A 19,600-nucleotide genomic window follows, 5' to 3' on the forward strand; every position below is an offset into this window, starting at 1 on the left:
AGTGAACACATGGATGGGTAGGACAATGGAATGCTGTCCCACTCCCCATCTCATCTCTTTCCTCTCTCTCTAAAATCAATCAATAAATAAATAAATACAATAAAAAAATAAAAAACTATGCCTAGGCATATTGTTCTCACTATAGAAAACCAAAGACAAAGTCCTGTAAGAAGCCATAGGGAAAAAGACATCTTGCATTTAGAGAAAAAAAATAAGAATTACATTCAGCTTCTCAGAAACCATGCCACTAAGAAGCAAGTGAAACAAAATATTTAAAGTGCTAAAAGAAAAAAAAGGTCAACCAAGAACTCTATATCCTGTACAATTATCCTCCAAAACTAAAGGAGAAATAAAACTTTCTCAGATAAACAAAAATTGAGGGAATTTGTTGCCAGTAGACTTGCCTGGCAAGAAATGTTAAAAGAAGTTCTTTGGAGAGAAAGAAAGTAATATATGTCAAAACTCAGATCTACAAAAAAAAAAAAAAAAAAAAAAGAGCATCAAAGACAGAATAGGTAAAGGTAAAATCAAAACTTTTATTTTTCCTATTCATAATAGATCTAATATGTTTGTTCAAAATAATAATATAGTACCAATGTATTAACTCATGCATATATTATATATGCATACATATTATACTTCTAAATGTTTATATATAAGTAAAATGAATAAAAGCAATGATACAAGAAATGGAAGAAAGAATTAGACTTATTTTGTTATTATAGTGCTATTTGAAAGTGAACTTGGATTAATTCCAAGTTAACTAGAGATGATGAAATGAGGAAACAAGGGTTCTTAATATACATGAAAAAAATTTGAACATGAGGAAAGATATAAATAATATAAAAAGGAACTAAATAAAATAATTACAAATAAAAAATATCTGGAATAAAAATTCACTGCATGGTCTGAATAGCAGTTGAGAAATTGAAGAAGAAAGATCACTGAACTTGAAGGTGTAATAGAAAGTATCCAAATTAAAATACAAAGAAAAAGAAGACTAAAAACAGAAAACAAAAAATAACAAAAATAAAAGAATACAGCTTCAATGACATGTGGAAAATAACAAAAGGTGAATTATACATGTAATGGGAATCCCAGGAAAAAAGTGGTGGTAGAGGGGACAAAAGTTGAAATAGCCCAAGAAAGAATAGCTGAAATATTTTCAAATATAATAAAAACCAAACATTCTCAGATACAAGAAATTCAACAAAACCTAAGCAGAGTAAATACAAAGAAAACCAAAACAAAGTACAATGTAATCAAATTATTCGAAGGTAGTGAAAAAGAGACAAAAATATTAAAAATCAACCACAAAAAGAAAAAGACATATTACATGAAAGAAAAGACACTTTAATATTAATTGCTTTCACCATTAGGAACAATGCAAGCTAGAATAACAGTGTTAAAGTTTTGAATGAAAAAGAAAAAAGAATAACAACAAAAAATTCTGAAACCAGAATTCTATATCTAATAAAAATATTTCAAATATAAAGAAAAAGTACTTATTTCATGCAATGAAAAGTTAAAATAACTTGATGGCAGAAGACTTGTAGTACAAGAAATGTTGAAGGAAGATTTTGGGTAGAAGGAAAATAATACCTGTTAGAAACTCAGATCTACAGCAATAAAAGAAGAGTACCAGGAATGGTAAATTTATGGATAAATGTAAAAGACTTCCTTTTCATTTTTAAATTCTTTAAAATATAATTGGCTAAAACAAAAAAAATTGTGGCATTTATAAGATTAGTAGAAATAAAATGTATGACAACACTAGCATAAATAGAAATATTTCCTTGTAAAGCCTTACATTAGATGTGAAGTGTATTAATATTATTAAGAGGTAAACCGATGAGTTAAAGACACATATTGTAAACCTTGGAGCAACTACTAAAATAAATAAATGCATCTTTATGTAAAAAAACACACCGAAAAACCCCAAACAACCTGTACAAAGGCCAAGGATGTTTCACTAATCTGAAGTTTGGACCCTTTGAGCCTACACAATTTAGGCTCTATGAACATGTATAAAATTTGTCTCAAGAGATTTGTCTGACCTTGTGGAGGATTTGCTCAATGTGTAGATGAAGAGAAGGCTAGTAAGGAGCAAGTAGTAGTTTTGCTTTCTCATGCCAGCATCTGAAGTCCATTGATACATTCTATATCGTTTTCAGTACAGTTTTGTGTCAGTGTCAAAATGGTTCAGGAACATAAGTTTAAAGGATAAATAATGGTTAAAGTATGTGAGTCACCAATTCTTTATAATCTTGTGAGAGAATTCAGCTCTTAAACAGAAGCAGCTAAAAGCAGCAGGGGGTAAAGAGGCTTTCAAATTTTTTTCTTTCAGTTTAATAAAGTCTACATCAGAAGTAATTCATTCTATTGAACAAGAAAATTATCCTCCTTTGGGTAAAGAGGAAGCAATGATGGAAAGTATGAAAACTAGGAGATACCATTTTAAAACGAGATAATTATTAAAGAATCTGTATGTGATAAATTCAGATTTTTGAAATCATTACATGAAGTTATCTATTACTGTTTTGCAGAGATAATAAACAAGAGTAGATGTAATACAATGACTGAAAAGTAGCTTAAAAGAGATTCAAGTAGTGTTTAAAGGATAGTCAAAAGAATGAAACCATGATTATAAGCCAGTTAGATTTTTTAAATATGAATCCTAGGATATATTTTATGAAAATGTCAGTTCTAAAACAATGTATGAAAAAGGTTATATGTTGAAAGCCTAATGTAAATGATGTAAATAATTAATGGATTAACAGGATAATCACTGTCTAAGTTCTCATCTTTGTTTTCCTATGATATTAAGTATGGAGATTTAAAGGCAAGAAAACAATGTGAGACTTTATATCTGGCCCGGAAGGTGGTGCAACCCATGAACACTTCCAGTTCAGATATGTAACCTGCTATGTCTTGAACATATATGCTCTAGCTGTAGGCAGAACAATGCAAATGGGAAAACATATCGTCCCCAAAGGAACAACTGACTGATGGAGACAGGCATCATGGTCACCATAATAAATGCCTTTAACATTTAAAGAAAATTGACCAGTAGTTGTGTCCATCAGTTCATTGAATAAATGCACACAAGTCAAAATATTTTTTCACATCATACTACTGTCTTAAATGTTCAACAGCAAAACTGAATCTCTGGCAAATATTAAATTAAATTTTTATGAGAGAAAATTTCATAATAAAGAAAACCTGCATTACATAATATTTCCCTCAACCACCTCCTCATCTTGTTCAAAGTATACTAACTTTTCATAACAACTTCCAAAAGAAGCATTTATACTGAAAAAAATATAAACTTTTACAAATAACAGACTCAGCAAAACTGATACTAAAACTTTTGAAACACCTTTAAAGATACACTTAGGTATCTTTAAAAAGCTTCCTTTAAAATTATAAATTTCTCGTACCTGGTTTGTTATATAAAAAGTTCCATAATTGTTCATCTTCCATGTAGCTCACAAAAACATTTCCAAATGTTTGTGGAGAAAAATTGCAATAGTATAGTACTTTAAAGATGGCTTCCACCAAGCTAGATACTTGCTTCATATTGTTTTCTGTATCAGAACCTTGTTCTTGAGAGATGAGTTCTTAAAAAGAATAAAAATGACTTAGTAAGATAGGTATCAGTGAATGTGATTAAATTTTTATCATTTACCCTGGCATAATGCTGTAAAAATTAATTTGATTAATATTAAGAGAAATACCACATTCTTTGAGACCAATGGCCCATCTAACCTAAAATTTTTTCTGAGATACTCATATATGTATTCTGAGATACATATATGTGGAAAAAAATATTGTAACAAGGACCACAATGACATCACTTAAAAAAGAAATTATACTTTCCTTTTATTTAAAAATATTTTTCTCTTAAAAAATCTTTTTGATTCCTTTTTTAATTTAACTTTTTTCCTCTTATTTAAAAGTAATACACATTCATTCTAAAAAATCATAAAAAATCTAACTATGGAAACTAAAATTGTACCAAATCTTACAAATAAGTGATATTCACTATATTTGGTGCAGCATTTTATTCATATTATATAAAAATATACACAAATGAATACATGCATGTCTAAATGTAAAATAGAATTATTCTATATATACCCATTTATTTTCTAAAATCTGTTTAAAGCTACTTGAATCTTTGGATCCCTCTTTGCAATTTGTGTTGTTTTGTTTTTGTTTTTGTTTTTACAGGGACAGAGAGAGAGTCAGAGAGAGGGATAGGCAGGGACAGACAGGAACGGAGAGAGATGAGAAGCATCAATCATCAGTTTTTCCTTGCAACACCTTAGTTGTTCATTGATTGCTGTCTCATATGTGCCTTGACCGTGGGCCTTCAGCGGACTGAGCAACCCCTTGCTCGAGCCAGAGACCTTGGGTCCAAGCTGGTGAGCTTTTTGCTCAAGCCAGATGAGCCCACGCTCAAATTGGCGACCTCGGGGTCTCGAACCAGGGTCCTTCCGCATCCCAGTCCGATGCTCTATTGACTGCGCCACCGCCTGGTCAGGCGCAATTTGTGTTCTTAACACTACTATACCTTTCATTCAGTATATAAGTTTCATGGAAAATTCACATTTATAGTATTCTCAGAACTTTATTACCAGTTCTGCAAATAAATTTATACATTTTTTCAAACATATAGGTCCTATCATTTTAAAATTAAGAGGTTTATCAATTGATTTCTTAAAAAAAACTATTTTAGGAATTCCCTCAGAGATATACCCCTTTCACCCTTTCTCTGGTTCCATTATGACTTTCTCAAAGATTAGTAATCAGAAGTTCCTATACTGTTGTATCTATAGGTTGCACTAGAAAAGTAAAATAATAATTTCTATTTTGTTGGATAATTAGCATGATATGCCCAGTATCATAATATGTAAAGATATTTGTTAAATTAAAGGACTCTCACATCTTATCTCTTATTCTTTTAAATATCTTAAAAGTAATCTAGATTATTTTTGAATAAGTATTTTTTTTTACAGAGACAGAGAGAGAGTCAGAGAGAGGGATAGATAGAGACAGACAGACAAGAACAAAGAGAGAGATGAGAAGCATCAATCATTAGTTTTTTGTTGCGACACCTTAGTTGTTCATTGATTGCTTTCTCATATGTGCCTTGACCATGGGGCTACAGCAGACCGAGTAACCCCTTGCTTGAGCCAGCAACCTTGGGTCCAAGCTGGTGAGCTTTGCTCAAACCAGATGAGCCCACGCTCAAGCTGGCGACCTTGGGGTCTTGAACCTGGATCCTCCGCATCCCAGTCCAATGCTCTATCCACTGAGCCACCACCTGGTCAGGTTAAATGAGTACATTTTTTTTCTTGCTCATTTAGAAGCTCATCAGTTTGTTTCCTCTTTACACACTGCTCACAAAAATTAGAGGATATTAGCCTGACCAGGCGGTGGTGCAGTGGATAGTGTCAAATTGGGATGTGGAAGACCCAGGTTTTAGACCCTGAGGTCTCCAGATTGAGTGCAGGCTCATCTGGTTTGAGCAAGGCTCAACAGTTTGAGCTCAAGGTCGCTGGCTTGAGCAAGGGGTCACTCAGTCTGCTGTAGTCCCCTGGTCAAGGCACATATGAGAAATCAATGAATGAACAACTAAGGAACCACAACAAAGAATTGATGTTTTTCATCTCTCTTCCTTCCTGTATGTCTATCCCTATTTGTCTCTCTCTCTGACTCTGTCTCTGCCAACACAAAAAAAATTAGAGGATTACTATAGCTTCATATTCATTTTGAAATATCTCCTAATTCTTGTGAGCAGTATATTTTATTTCTGTTATTTGATTTTCATGATCTAGCAAGAACTAATGTTATCTTCAAACTAATAAATAGCAACATTGACTTTATGTAGAGGAAATTTATTGTTTTGGCTTGCCTAATATCCATTCTCTCTCTTTTTAAACAAGTTAGTTTAAGTAGATGTCAGATTAATGGCAGCATGAGAAATACTTCTGATCTCTCCCCTTGAAATTTCAACAAATTGAAATTTGTTGAAATGAATGGGCTGAAAGGGGGGGGAGGAGGATAAAACGCAATCACAGTGGGCTTTGAAATGAACAGGAGACAAACCTGGAGTGACTGGGTTTTTTTTCTCTGCTGGACTCTGGGGAGGAAGGAAGCTTGGGCTCTCTAGATTTTGTCTGAGGAGTATGGCGAAGAAAATGCAGAGTGACTGTGTCTCCTGCTGGGAGGAGTGGTGAGACAGAGGGGCACACGGGAGATAAACCACAGCAGGAAGAGCGCAGGGTCATGGCCAGTGTTCCCGCGGTCTGCCTGCAGCTTGCACTCAGCAGAGACAGAGAATGCTCAAGTGCGGCTCCCCAGCCTCCCAGATCCCACTTCCTTTATCTTCCGGTATGGAGAGTAGCAGAAACGAACCTCATAGCTACCTATCCAGAGCCGCTCTCTCTCCCCTGAAGAACAGAGGTGCTCCATGTCTGGTCCCCAGGTCTGTTGAGGTGTGGGAAGGAGCACCCAGAAGCCTGAGGTCGCCGTTTAGAGCCATAAAGCAGGAAAGCTGTAGCGGTAAAGCCAAAGCCATAAAGCCTTTACAACAAGCCCTACCACCAACATGACTGTGGCCCCATCTATTAATACATCATAGGGACAGCAACATCACAGATGACATCCCAGGAACTTCACAGAGCTAAAGTTGTGATACAGTGGCAACTACTGGAAGAAACCTCTCAAAACCAAAATTTATTTTTTCTTTCCTTCCCCCGTTTTTTCCTTTTTTCTTCATTTTCTTTTTCATTTTTGAATTTTATTTTTTTAATTTTTATTCTTATTCTTTTGTAGGTGTTTCTTTTCTTTTTTTTTTTTACAGAGACACAGAGAGAGAGTCAGAGAGATGGATAGATAGGGACAAATAGGAATGAAGAGAGATGAGAAGCATCAATCATTAGTTTTTTGTTGCAACACCTTAGTTGTTCATTGATTGCTTTCTCATATGTGCCTTGACCCCGGGGCTACAGCAGACCAAGTAACCCCTTACTCAAGCTAGCGACCTTGGGTCCAAGCTGGTGAGCTTTGCTCAAACCAGATGAGCCCGCATTCAAGCTGGTGACCTCAGGGTCTCGAACCTGGGTCCTTCACATCCCAGTCCAACACTCTGTCTACGGCGCCACCGCCTGGTCAGGCAGTAGGTGTTTTGATTTTAATTTTTTCTTTGCTTTTGATCTTTTTTCCTGTGCTCTTTCTTATTTATCATAATTCTTTACATTTTTATATTTTTTATTGCATTTTTTTAATTTTTAATTTTTTTAGTATTTTTTTTGCTATGGTTCATAATAATACCACTTTCAAATGCCATCAGGAAGAAGAAATTGAATACAATGGCTGCAAAACACAGAGATGTATTTCAGAAAGAAAATGAAAAATCTCCAGAAAATAAATTTCAGTCACATGGAAACCTTGGAGTAAAATGATAGAGAATTAAAAATTGAAATTTGGAAAATACTCAACGAGAAGTGAGAAGACAACAATAAGCAACTTAATGAGTTCAGAAAACAAATTAATGAACAAAACAAATACCTCAGCAAGGAGCTTGAAACTTCAAAAACAAAGATGAAGAACTCAATATGTGAACTGAAGACTAAGGTAGCAAGTTTAGAATCAGTGACATCAAAGACAGGCAACTAGAGATGCTAAAGAGAGAAGAGGAGAGAGACTCATGAATTAAAAAAACTGAGAGACCTTTACAAAAATTGTCTGACTCCATCAGGAATAACAATATGAGAATAATGGGTATATCAGAGAAAGAAGAGAGGGAGAAGGGAATGGAGAGCTTATTCAAACAAGTAATTGATGAGAATTTCCTAAAGCTATGGAAAGAGCTAGAGCCTTGAATATAAGAAGCAAACAGAATGCTGAGTTACCTCAATCCAAACACACCTACTCCAAGGCATAGCATAATAAAATTGTCAAGAATCAATGATAAAGAAAGAATCCTCAAGGTAGTTAGGGAAAAGACCATAACAAATAAAAGAAAGCCCACTAGGTTATTATCAGACTTCTTAGCAGAAACCCTACAAGCCAGAAAAGAGTGGACACAAACATTCAAAGTACTAAGAGAGAGAAATTAACAGTCAAGAATACTTATCCATCAAAGTTATTCTTCAAATATGAAGGAAAAAAAATTTTACTGACATAAAGCTGAAGGAATTTATCACCAGAAAACACCAACTGAAGGAAATACTCAATGGGGTTATTAGACCAGATACAAAAACAAAACAAATCGAAACTACAAGTAAAAACTCCAACAAGGTCACAATAAAAGCAAAGATAATCTGTGACAACAGTAACATAAAAAGGAGAGGATAAAGATTTGTAATAGCAAATAAAGATGGAGTGCAGAAGCACTAATATGGCAAAGGACTCTTGTACATATGAACATTTTTTCTTAACCTAATGGTAACCACCCACAAAAAAACCACTACTAAAACACACAGCTTAAAAAAAGAAGCAAAAGAAGAAAGAAGTATGGAATACCACGAAACAACAACTGACAGAAACAAAGAAGGAAAGAACCAAAGAAGACACAGAGCTACTAGAAAACAAACATTAAATGGCAATAGGAAATCCTCAAGTGTCAATAATTTCCCTAAATGTAAATGAACTAAAATCATCAATAAAGAGGCACAAGTATCAAATTGGATAAAAAAACAAAACCCAACCATATGCTGCCTTCAAGAGACACACGTAAGCTTCAAGGACAAAGTAGATTCAAAGTGAAAGGTTGGAAAACAATTCTCCAAGCAAATAATATCCAAAAAAGCAGGTGTAGCCATACATATATCTGATAATGCTGACTTCAAGACAACAAAGGTAACCAGAGACAAAGATGGACATTTCATAATGATAAAGGGGACACTGTCTCAAAAAGACAAAACACTTTTTAATGTATATGCACTGAACCAGGGAGCACCAAATATATAAGAAATTTACTAACTGATCTAAAAATAGAAGCAGACAAAAATACAATCATGCCTGGAGATTTTAACCCACTACTGATGGCTTTGATAGATCATCCAAACAGAAAATCAATAAAAAAATATCGTCCTTACTCAAATGGGCATAATAAACATTTATAGGACATTTCATCCCAAATGTCAGATTATACATTGTTCTCCAATGTGCATGGAACATTCTCAAGGATAGACAATATGTTGGGCCAAAAAACTAATATCAATAAATTTAGTAAGACTGCAATTATACCAAGCATTTTTTGAAATTAGAATTCAACAGTAAAAATAAATAAATAAACACACAAAACTGTGGAAACTAAACAACATACTTCTATAAAATTATTGATTCAAAGAAGAAATAAAAGCCAAGATCAAAAGTATATACAGACAAATGAAAATGGTAACACAACATATTAAAATTTCTATAATGCGACCTGTGGTGGCGCAGTGGATAAAGCGTCAACCTGGAAATACTGAGGTTGCCGGTTCAAAACCCTGGGCTTGCCTGGTCAAGGCACATATGGGAGTTGATGCTTCCTGCTCCTCCCCCTTCTCTATAATAAATAAATAAAATCTTAAAAAAAAAATTTCTATAATGCAGTGAAAGCAGTAATAAGAAGGATGTTTATATCATTATGGGCTTATTTAAAGAAACAAGTGAAATGAATAGACATTTCTCCAAAGAGGACATACAGATGGCCAAAAGGCATATGAAAAAATGCTCAACATCACTAATCATTAGAGAAATGCAAATTAAAACCACAATCAGATATCACCTCACACCAGTCAGAATGGTGCTCATCAACAAACAACACAGAATAAGTGCTGGCGAGGATGTGGAGAAAGGGGAACCCTTCTGCACTGCTGGTGGGAATGCAGACTGGTGCAGCATCTGTGGAAAACAGTATGGAGATTCCTCAAGAAATTAAAAATCGAACTGCTTTTTGACCCAGCTATACCACTGTTAGGAATATACCCTAAGAACACCATAGCAGTGTTTGAAAAGAAGAAATGCACCCACATGTTTATGGCAGCATTGTTCACAATAGCAAAGATCTGGAAACAGCCCAAGTGTCCGTCTGTGGACGAGTGGGTTAAAAAGCTTTGGTACATATATACTATGGAATACTACTCAGCCATAAGAAATGATGACATCAGATCATTTACAACAACATGGATGGACCTTGATAACATACTGAGAGAAATAAGTAAATCAGAAAAAACTAAGAACTATATGATTCCTTACATAGGTGGGACATAAAAATGAGACTCAGAGACATGGACAAGAGTGTGGGGGGCAGGAGAGGGAGGGGGTTGGGGGAGGGGAGGGGCACAAAGAAAACCAGTTAGAAGGTGAAGGAAGACAATTGGACTTTGGGTGATGGGAATGCAGCATAATCAAATGTCAAAATAACCTAGAGATGTTTTTTCTGAACATATGTACCCTAATTTATCAATGTCACCCCATTAAAATTAATCAAAAAAAAAAAAAAAAAAAGAAAAGAAACAAGTGAGATCTCACATCACACCTTAAGGAATTAGAAAAAGAACAAAGGCAGCCCAAAGTCAGCAGAAGAAAGAAAATAGTAAAAATTAGAGCAGAATTAAATGAAAAAGAGAACAAAAAAACTCTAAAACAATAATACAACAAAGAGCTGGTTTTCTGAAAAGATCAATAAAAGTGACAAACCACTGTCTAGACTCACTAAGGAAAAAAGAGGAAGGATTCATAAAATCAAAATCCAAAATGAAAGAGGAGAAATTACCACAGACATCATAGATATACAAAAGATCATAGTAGAGTATTATGAAAGATTATATGCCACCAAATTCAACAACCTACAGAAAATGGATAAATTTCTAGAACTATACAATTTTCCTACACTGAGTCACGAAGAAGCAGGGAGCAAATAGAATACAACCATCAAAAACCTCCCCAAAAACAAAAGTCCAAGACCAGATGGCTACACTAGGGAATTCTACCAAACATTCAAAGAAGATTTGGTACTATCCTTCTCAAAGTATTTAAAAAAATAGAAGAAGAAGCAATACTTTCCAATACATTTTATGAGGCCAACATAACTCTGGCAAGGATAACAAAAAAAAAAAGAAAACTACAGATCAATTTTCTCTAGTGAATACAGATGCAAAAATCCTAAACAAAATAGTAGCAACTCGAATACAACAACACTTTAAAAAAATAGTTTGTCCCCTTGCACAAAAATTAATTCAAAATGGATCAAAGACCTAAATATAAGAACTAAACCTATAAATTATATAGAAGAAAACATAGATACTAAGCTCATGGACCTTGGCTGTATGAACAATTTATGAATTTGACCCCAAAGGCAAGGATGTGAAGGCAAAAATAAATGAATGGGACTATATCAAACTAAAAAGCACAGCAAATGAAACTGATAACAAAACAAACAGGCAGCCAACTAAATGGGAGATGATATTTGCAAACAACAGCTCTAATAAGGGGTTCATATCCAAAATATACAGAGAACTCACAAAGCTCAGCAACAAATAGGCAAACAATACAATTTAAAATATGGGGAAAAGGACATGAACAGATGCTTCTCCCAAGAGGACTTACAAATGGCCAACAGGTTTATGAAAAGACGCTCATCTTCACTATTTGAGAAATGCAAATCAAAACTACAATCAGATACCACCTCACAACTGTTAGATTGGCTATGATCAATAAGACATAATAACAAGTGTTGGAGAGGATGTGAAGAAAAAGAAATCTTCATTCAATTCTGGTAGGAATGTAAATTAGTACAACCATTATGGAAGAAAGTATGGTGGTTCCTCAAAAAATTAAGAATACAGTGGTACCTTGACACGTGAGTTTAATTTGTTTCATGGCCAAGCTCGTGACTTAATTTGCTCATGTGTCAAATCTAATTTCCCCATTTAAATTAATGGGAATGCAATTATTCTGTTCCAGCCCCAAAAAACCAAACAAAATTTTTGTTTTATATGCTTTTAAATAAGAAAATGTAATTTACAGATAACACACACACACACACACACACACACACACACATACACACACACACATAATAAGAGAATGTAAAGAAATAAACTGGTTTATGAAGTGTATTTACCTTCAAGGTCAGGTGAAGATGCTGGCGGAGGGGGAGGAGACTGGCGGAGGAGGTCTTCATTTTGTGTGCTATCACTTAACATAACTTACTCCCTACACACTTAACACTATATTTAATTGCAGTTTAACTTACACACTACATATGATATGTAACTTTATCGCTAAACTTAATTGTTATTTTTTTATTTTGCTTAATCATCATTTTCTTCACTGACTTTTGGCTTTTTTACCACACTTAACTTGCTTTCACTGAGAGGCCGTTTCAACAAAAACCTTTTCATGGAACCTCGTTTCTGCCTCCCTTTCAGAACATTCAGCAGGCCATCTAGTGGAGGGTGGCAGAAGCTTGTGATTCAAATATCTGCTCTTGATTTAAAGCAAAAAATCCCACGAGTGACTGCCTGTCTCTCAAATTGCTCATGATTTAAAGTGCTCATGTGTCAAGGTATCACTGTAGAATTACCATATGACCCAGCAATCTCTCTACTGGATATCTGCCCCCAGAACGTGAAAACAGTGGTACATAAAGATATGTGCACCCCATGTTCATTGCAGCATTGTTCACAGTGGCCAATACATGGAAACAACCAAAGTATTACTTGAAAGAGGATTAGAAGATTGGGTACATATATATAATGAAATACTACTCAGCCATAAGAAACAATGACATAGTGACATTTTATGACAACAAGAATGGACTTTGAGATCATCATTAACTGAGTGAAATAAGTTAATCATAAAAAGCTAAATAGTGTATGAATTCACACATAGGTAGGATATAAAATTGAGAATTATGGACAGAGATAAAAGTGAAGTTGTTACCGGGGCAATGGGACATAGTGGAGGGAGAGGGGGACTTGAGTGAATGGGGAGGAGGTATTGGATGGGGAAGAGTGTAAAGAGGGACAAATATAAGTTGATGGAAAATTATTTGACTTTGGGTGATGGGTATAGAACATAGTCAATCAACAGTTCAAATGTTATAGAAATGTTTACCTGAAATCTGTGTACTCTCATTGATCAAGGTCACCCTGTTAAAGTTCACTTTTTAAATAAAATTTAAAAATTAAAAAAGAAGTAAAAATGTATATACTGAAGCTTCTTTTACACAAGCAGGAATAAGATAATTAACATTTAATAGTTAACATAATAACAATAACCATGAAGGGGTTTGTGGGTTCCTGCTCAGATGGAGTGCCTGCCCTGAGGGAAGCAGGAGAAGATGCCCTGACATCACACTTCAAAGACATGTTATCAGGTATGCTGCTGTGGATTCAAAGGACAACAGGTTAAGGTAACCACTGACCTTTATTAGAGAAAAATACCTTCAGAACATGACTACATGTCCCAGGACTTTTAGTTAGCAAGTTTTCATTTCAGACTATCTTGTGTGGTGACTTTAGGTCTCTGAGTCTGCAAGGCCACCATCCAGGCTTTCCCTATCTTGTCAGGTTCAGCATGTGGCTCCTTTTTTGTCCACAGGTATCTTCCAGAAGTACCTGTATCTGCACCACATATTTAACTAATATTTTAATACTAAACAGGGAGAGATGCGGGAGAAATAAATAGACCCTTTGTGTATTTTTTGTTGGTTATGGTCTGTATAGAATGATTTTGTGGAATGACATTTACCTCCTAGTCCTCTAACAGTTGAAGATATTCCCCTTGAAACGCATCCTTCTTATCCACTATATCCTTTCTCTTTATCTACTCCTTAGAAACCATCTCCTCTCTTGACTTCCTTATGGCCACAATCTCTTCATTTCATGGTGCCTCATTGACTTCTTTTCTGTAGCTCCTTCTCTTTTAGCATCTAAAACTGAAGTTGGCAAACATTTCCTATAAAGGGCTAGCCAGTAAATATTTTAAATTTCATAAGTCATTTGGTCTCTACCTCAACTACTTAATTCAGTCATCATAACACCAAAGCAGCCATTAATAACATGAATAAAAGGTCAAGACTATTTGACATAGCCTATTTTTTGAGAGAGAGTGAGGGAGTGAGAGAGAGAGAGAGAGAGAGAGAGAGAGATGAAGGAACAGACAAGAATCAACAGAGAGGAAGGGAGAGAGATGATGTAAAGTCAGTACCACGGCCACCATCACAGCCGCCTGGCCCATGCAGGTTTGCATTAGATTCGGAGAGACGGTAATGAAACAACAGAGCCAAGAACTGGTGGGCCATTACCTTTAATCCTAGCTTGCTTGGCGGGCAAGTAATACACACACTGGGCTCCAAAACTCACTCATTCAGTGCTCACAAATCTACTGACTTATCTGAGTTTCCTAGAATCAAAGGTTTCTAGCTCACCAGCCTTATTCACCTCTGTTCCCCACCTCCTTCTCTCTGCACAAACTGGCTTCTTCAGCACTCCGCTATCTTGGCTGCCTCTCCTCCATGTGGTCCTTCTCTGCTCTCCTCCAGCATTGGTTCCTCCTAGAATGTAATCCCTCTTCTAATGCTAATCTCAGGAACCAAGAGAGAGCAGGCTCCCAGTCTGCCCCACTTTATAGTGTAGAAACCAAAACCTTTAATCCAATATACAAACAAGGAAGTCTCTGATACAAAGTCACTTATCTGAGGCATAATGGGATTCCTTATGAGAGTGCACCACCCCACATCAAAAAGGATGGGAAAGGCTTAGTCCCAAAACCAAGCCCCAAGCTACAAGGATTCTGCCTGCCCACAGCCTACCCCAACACACATTAATATAATCACGCCCATTCCAAGCAAGAAGGGCAACCAATATCATCACCTGGACGACGAGCTTTGTAAAGCCAATAGCCACGGTCACCATCACAGCCGCCTGGCCCATGCAGGTTTGCATTGGATTTAGGCAGTCGGTAATGAAACAACGGAGCCAAAAACTGGTGGGCCATTACCTTTAATCCTAGTTTGCACGCGGCGGGCAAGTAAAAACACACACTGGGCTCCAAAACCCACTCATTCAGTGCTCACAAGGCTACTGACTTATCCAAGTTTCCTAGAATCAAAGGTGTCTAGCTCACTAGCCTTATTCACCTCTGTTCCCCATCTCGTTCTCTTTGCACAAACTGGCTTCTCCTTCATTACTCTGCCATCTTGACTGCTTCTCCTCTCCTCTATGTGGCCTTACTCTGCTCTCCTCCCTGCTCTCTGCACTCCTCATAGAATGCAATCACTCTTCCCCGGAACAACGTGATCTCTCTTCCTTTTAAAACCTTTTGGCGCGAGAGCCCTCCCCCAACACATATTAACATAATCACACCCATCCCAAGCAATCACTTGGGTGACTGGCTTCCACGTGGGTAGCGTCATCTTTAACAAAGTGAGCATAATATATTTTATCTGCCCAACAGATGAGAAGCATCAACTCATACTTGTGGCACCTTAGTTGTTCATTGATTGCTGTCATGTATGTGTCTTGACTAGGGGGCTGCAGTTGAGCCAGTATCTCTTGCTCAAGCCAGCGAACATGTGGTCATGTCTATGATCCCTCGCTCAAGTCAGTGACCCTGTGCTGGTGAGCCTGTGCTCAACCTGGTGATCTCAGGGTTTCTTTTTTATTATTATTATAAATTTTTATTAATGTTAATGGGGTGACATCAATAAATCAGGGTACATATATTCAAAGAAAACATGTCCAGATTATCTTTTCATTCACTTATGTTGCATACCCATCACCCAAAGTCAGATTGTCCTCTGTCACCTTCTATCTAGTTTTCTTTGTGCCCCTCCCCCCTCCTCCTTCCCTCCCGCGCCCCGCCTCCCCCCCCCCAACCCCGGTAACCACCACACTCTCTTGTCCATGTCTCTTAGTGTCATTTTCATGTCCCACCAATGTATGGAATCATGTAGTACTTAGTTTTTTCTGATTTACTAATTTCACTCTGTATAATGTTATCAAGATCCCACCATTTTGTTGTAAATGATCCAATGTCATCATTTCTTATGGCTGAGTAGTATTCCATAGTGTATATGTGCCACATCTTCTTTATCCAGCCTTCTATTGAAGGGCTTTTTGGTTGTTTCCATTGGCCACTGTGAACAATGCTGCAATGAACATGGGGCTACGTGTGTCTTTACGTATCAATGTTTCTGAGTTTTTGGGGTATATACCCAGTAGAGGGATTGCTGGGTCATAAGGTAGTTCTATTTTCAGTTTTTTGAGGAACCACCATACTTTCTTACATAATGGTTGTACTACTTTACATTCCCACCAACAGTGTATGAGGGTTCCTTTTTCTCCACAGCCTCTCCAGCATTTGTTATTACCTGTCTTGTTGATAATAGCTAATCTAACAGGTGTGAGGTGGTATCTCATTGCAGTTTTGATTTGCATTTCTCTAATAACTAATGAAGATGAGTATCTCTTCATATATCTGTTGGCCATCTGTATTTCTTCCCGGGAGAAGTTTCTGTTCATGTCCTCTTTCCATTTTTTTTATTGGATTGTTTGTTTGTTTGTTGTTGAGTTTTATAAGTTCTTTGTATATTTTGGATATTAGGCCCTTATCTGAGCTGTTGTTTGAAAATATCATTTCCCATTTAGTTGGCTGTCTGTTTATTTTGTTGTCAGTTTCTCTTGCTGAGCAAAAACTTTTTATTCTGATGTAGTCCCAATCATTTATCTTTGCCTTCACTTCTCTTGCCTTTGGAGTCAAATTCGTAAAATGCTCTTTAAAACCCAGGTCCATGAGTTTAGTACCTATGTCTTCTTCTATGTACTTTATTGTTTCAGGTCTTATATTTAGGTCTTTGATCCACTTTGAATTAATTTTCGTACAAGGGGACAAGCTGTAGTAGAGTTTCATTCTTTTGCATGTGGCATTCCAGTTTTCCCAGCACCATTTGTTGAAGAGGCTTTCTTTTCTCCATTGTGTGTTGTTGGCCCCTTTATCAAAAATTTGACCATAAATATGTGGTTTTATTTCTGGACTTTCTATTCTGTTCCATTGGTCTGATTGTCTATTTTTCTGCCAATACCATGCTGTTTTGATTATCATGGCCCTATAATATAGTTTGAAGTCAGGTATTGTAATGCCCCCAGCTTCTTTCTTTTTCCTTAGGATTGCTTTGGCTAATCGGGGTTTTTTATAGTTCCATATAAATCTGATGATTTTTTGTTCCATTTCTTTAAAGAATGTCATAGGAATTTTGATGGGAATTGCATTAAATTTATATATTGCTTTCGGTAATATAGCCATTTTGATTATATTTATTCTTCCTACCCACGAACAAGGAATATTTTTCCATCTCATTGTATCTTTTTCGATTTCCCTTAACAATCCTTTGTAGTTTTCGTTATATAGGTCCTTTACATTCTTTGTTATGTTTATTCCTAGGTATTTTATTTTATTTGTTGCAATCATGAAGGGGATTATTATCTTTAGTTCGTTTTCTAATATTTCATTGTTGGCATATAGAAAGGCTATGGACTTTTGTATGTTAATTTTGTATCCTGCAACCTTACTGTATTGGTTTATTGTTTCTAGTAATCTTTTTGTGGAGTCTTTGGGGTTTTTGATGTATAGGATCATATCATCTGCAAAAAATGATACCTTTACTTCTTCTTTTCCGATATGGATGCCTTTTATTTCTTTCTCTTGTCTGATTGCTCTGGCCAGAACTTCTAGCACCACGTTAAATAAGAGTGGAGAGAGTGGACAACCCTGTCTTGTTCCTGATTTAAGGTGGAAACTCCTCAGTTTTATGCCATTTAATATGATGTTGGCTGATGGTTTTCCATATATGGCCTTTATCATGTTGAGATATTTTCCTTCTATACCAATTTTGTTGAGTGTCTTAAACACAAAGTTGTGTTGTATTTTATCAAATGCCTTTTCTGCATCTATTGATAAGATCATGTGGTTTTTGTTCTTTGTTTTATTGATATGGTATATTACATTAACCGTTTTACGTATGTTGAACCATCCTTGAGATTCTGGGATGTATCCACTTGATCATGATGTATTATTTTTTTAATATGTTGTTATATTCGATTTGCCAGTATTTTGTTTAGTATTTTAGCATCTGTATTTATTAGAGATATTGGTCTGTAGTATTCTTTTTGTGTGCCATCCTTTCCAGGTTTCGGTATGAGGGTTATGTTGGCCTCATAAAATGTGTTTGGAAGTATTGCTTCTTCTTCAATGTTTTGGAAGACCTTCTGTAGAATAGGGACCAAGTCTTCTTTGAATGTTTGATAGAATTCAATAGTATAGTTGTGTGGCTATACTATTGAATTCCTGGACTTTTATTTTTGGGGAGGTTTTTAATGTTTTTTTCTATTTCTTCTCTACTAATAGGTCTGTTTAGGCTTCCTGCTTCTTCATGACTCAGTCTAGGAAGGTTGTATTGTTCTAGGAATTTATCCATTTCTTCTAGGTTGTTGAATTTAGTGGCATAAAGTTTTTCATAGTAATCTACAATAATTCTTTGTATATCTACAATGTTCGTGGTGATTTCTCCTCTTTCATTTTGGATTTTGTTTATATGAGTTCTTTCTCTTTTTTCCTTGGTAAGTCTTGCCAGGGGTTTGTCAATTTTGTTGATCTTTTCAAAGAACCAGCTCCTTGTTCTATTAATTTTTTCTATAGTTTTTCTGTTCTCTATTTCATTTATTTCTGCTCTGATTTTTATTATCTCCTTTCTTCGGCTGGTTTTGGGTTGTTTTTGTTCTTCCTTTTCCAGTTCCTTAAGGTGTGAAGTTAAGTGGTTCACTTGGGCTCTCTCTTGTTTGTTCATATATGCCTGAAGTGATATTAACTTCCCTCTTATCACTGCTTTTGCTGCATCCCAGAGATTCTGATATGTCGTATTGTCATTTTCATTTGTCTGTATATATCTTTTGATCTCTGCGCTTATTTCTTCTTTGACCCATTCATTTTTTAAAAGTATGTTGTTTAGTTTCCACATTTTTGTGGGTTTTTTTTCCTCTTTTTTGCAGTTGAATTCTAGTTTCAAGGCTTTATGATCAGAAAATATGCTTGGTACAATATCAATTTTTCTGAATTTGATGATATTATTTTTATTGCCCAAGATATGATCAATTCTTGAGAATGTTCCATGTACACTAGAGAAAAATGTATACTCTGTCGCTTTGGGATGAAGTGTCCTGTCGATGTCTATCATATCCAGGTTCTCTAGTGTTTTGTTTAAGGCCACTATATCTTTATTGATTTTCTGTTTGGATGACCGATCTAGAGCCATCAGCGGTGTATTGAGGTCTCCAAGTATGATTGTATTTTTGTCAGTTTTGGTTTTTAGGTCAATAAGTAGCTGTCTTATATATTTTGGTGCTCCTTGGTTTGGTACATATATATTAAGGATTGTTATGTCTTCTTGATTCAGCATTCCCTTAATCATTATGAAATGACCATTTTTGTCTCTGAGTACTTTTGCTGTCTTGTAGTCAGCATTATTAGATATGAGTATTGCTACGCCTGCTTTTTTTTTGGATGTTATTTGCTTGGAGTATTGTTTTCCAGCCTT

At 35.7% G+C, this 19,600-nt stretch overlaps 1 protein-coding gene across 1 annotated transcript in view; it reads right to left on the reverse strand.

Moving 5' to 3' along the window:
* Nucleotides 1–19,600, reverse strand: part of KIAA0825 (KIAA0825 ortholog) — a 525,573-nt gene that overhangs the window by 300,241 nt on the left and 205,732 nt on the right. Inside the window, exon 15 of the mRNA XM_066381842.1 lies at nucleotides 3,441–3,620. Coding sequence (XP_066237939.1) covers nucleotides 3,441–3,620 — 180 coding nt within the window. The remainder of the gene's footprint in view (nucleotides 1–3,440; nucleotides 3,621–19,600) is intronic.

Source organism: Saccopteryx leptura, chromosome 4 (assembly GCF_036850995.1).
Source record: "Saccopteryx leptura isolate mSacLep1 chromosome 4, mSacLep1_pri_phased_curated, whole genome shotgun sequence".
Lineage (NCBI taxonomy): Eukaryota > Metazoa > Chordata > Mammalia > Chiroptera > Emballonuridae > Saccopteryx > Saccopteryx leptura.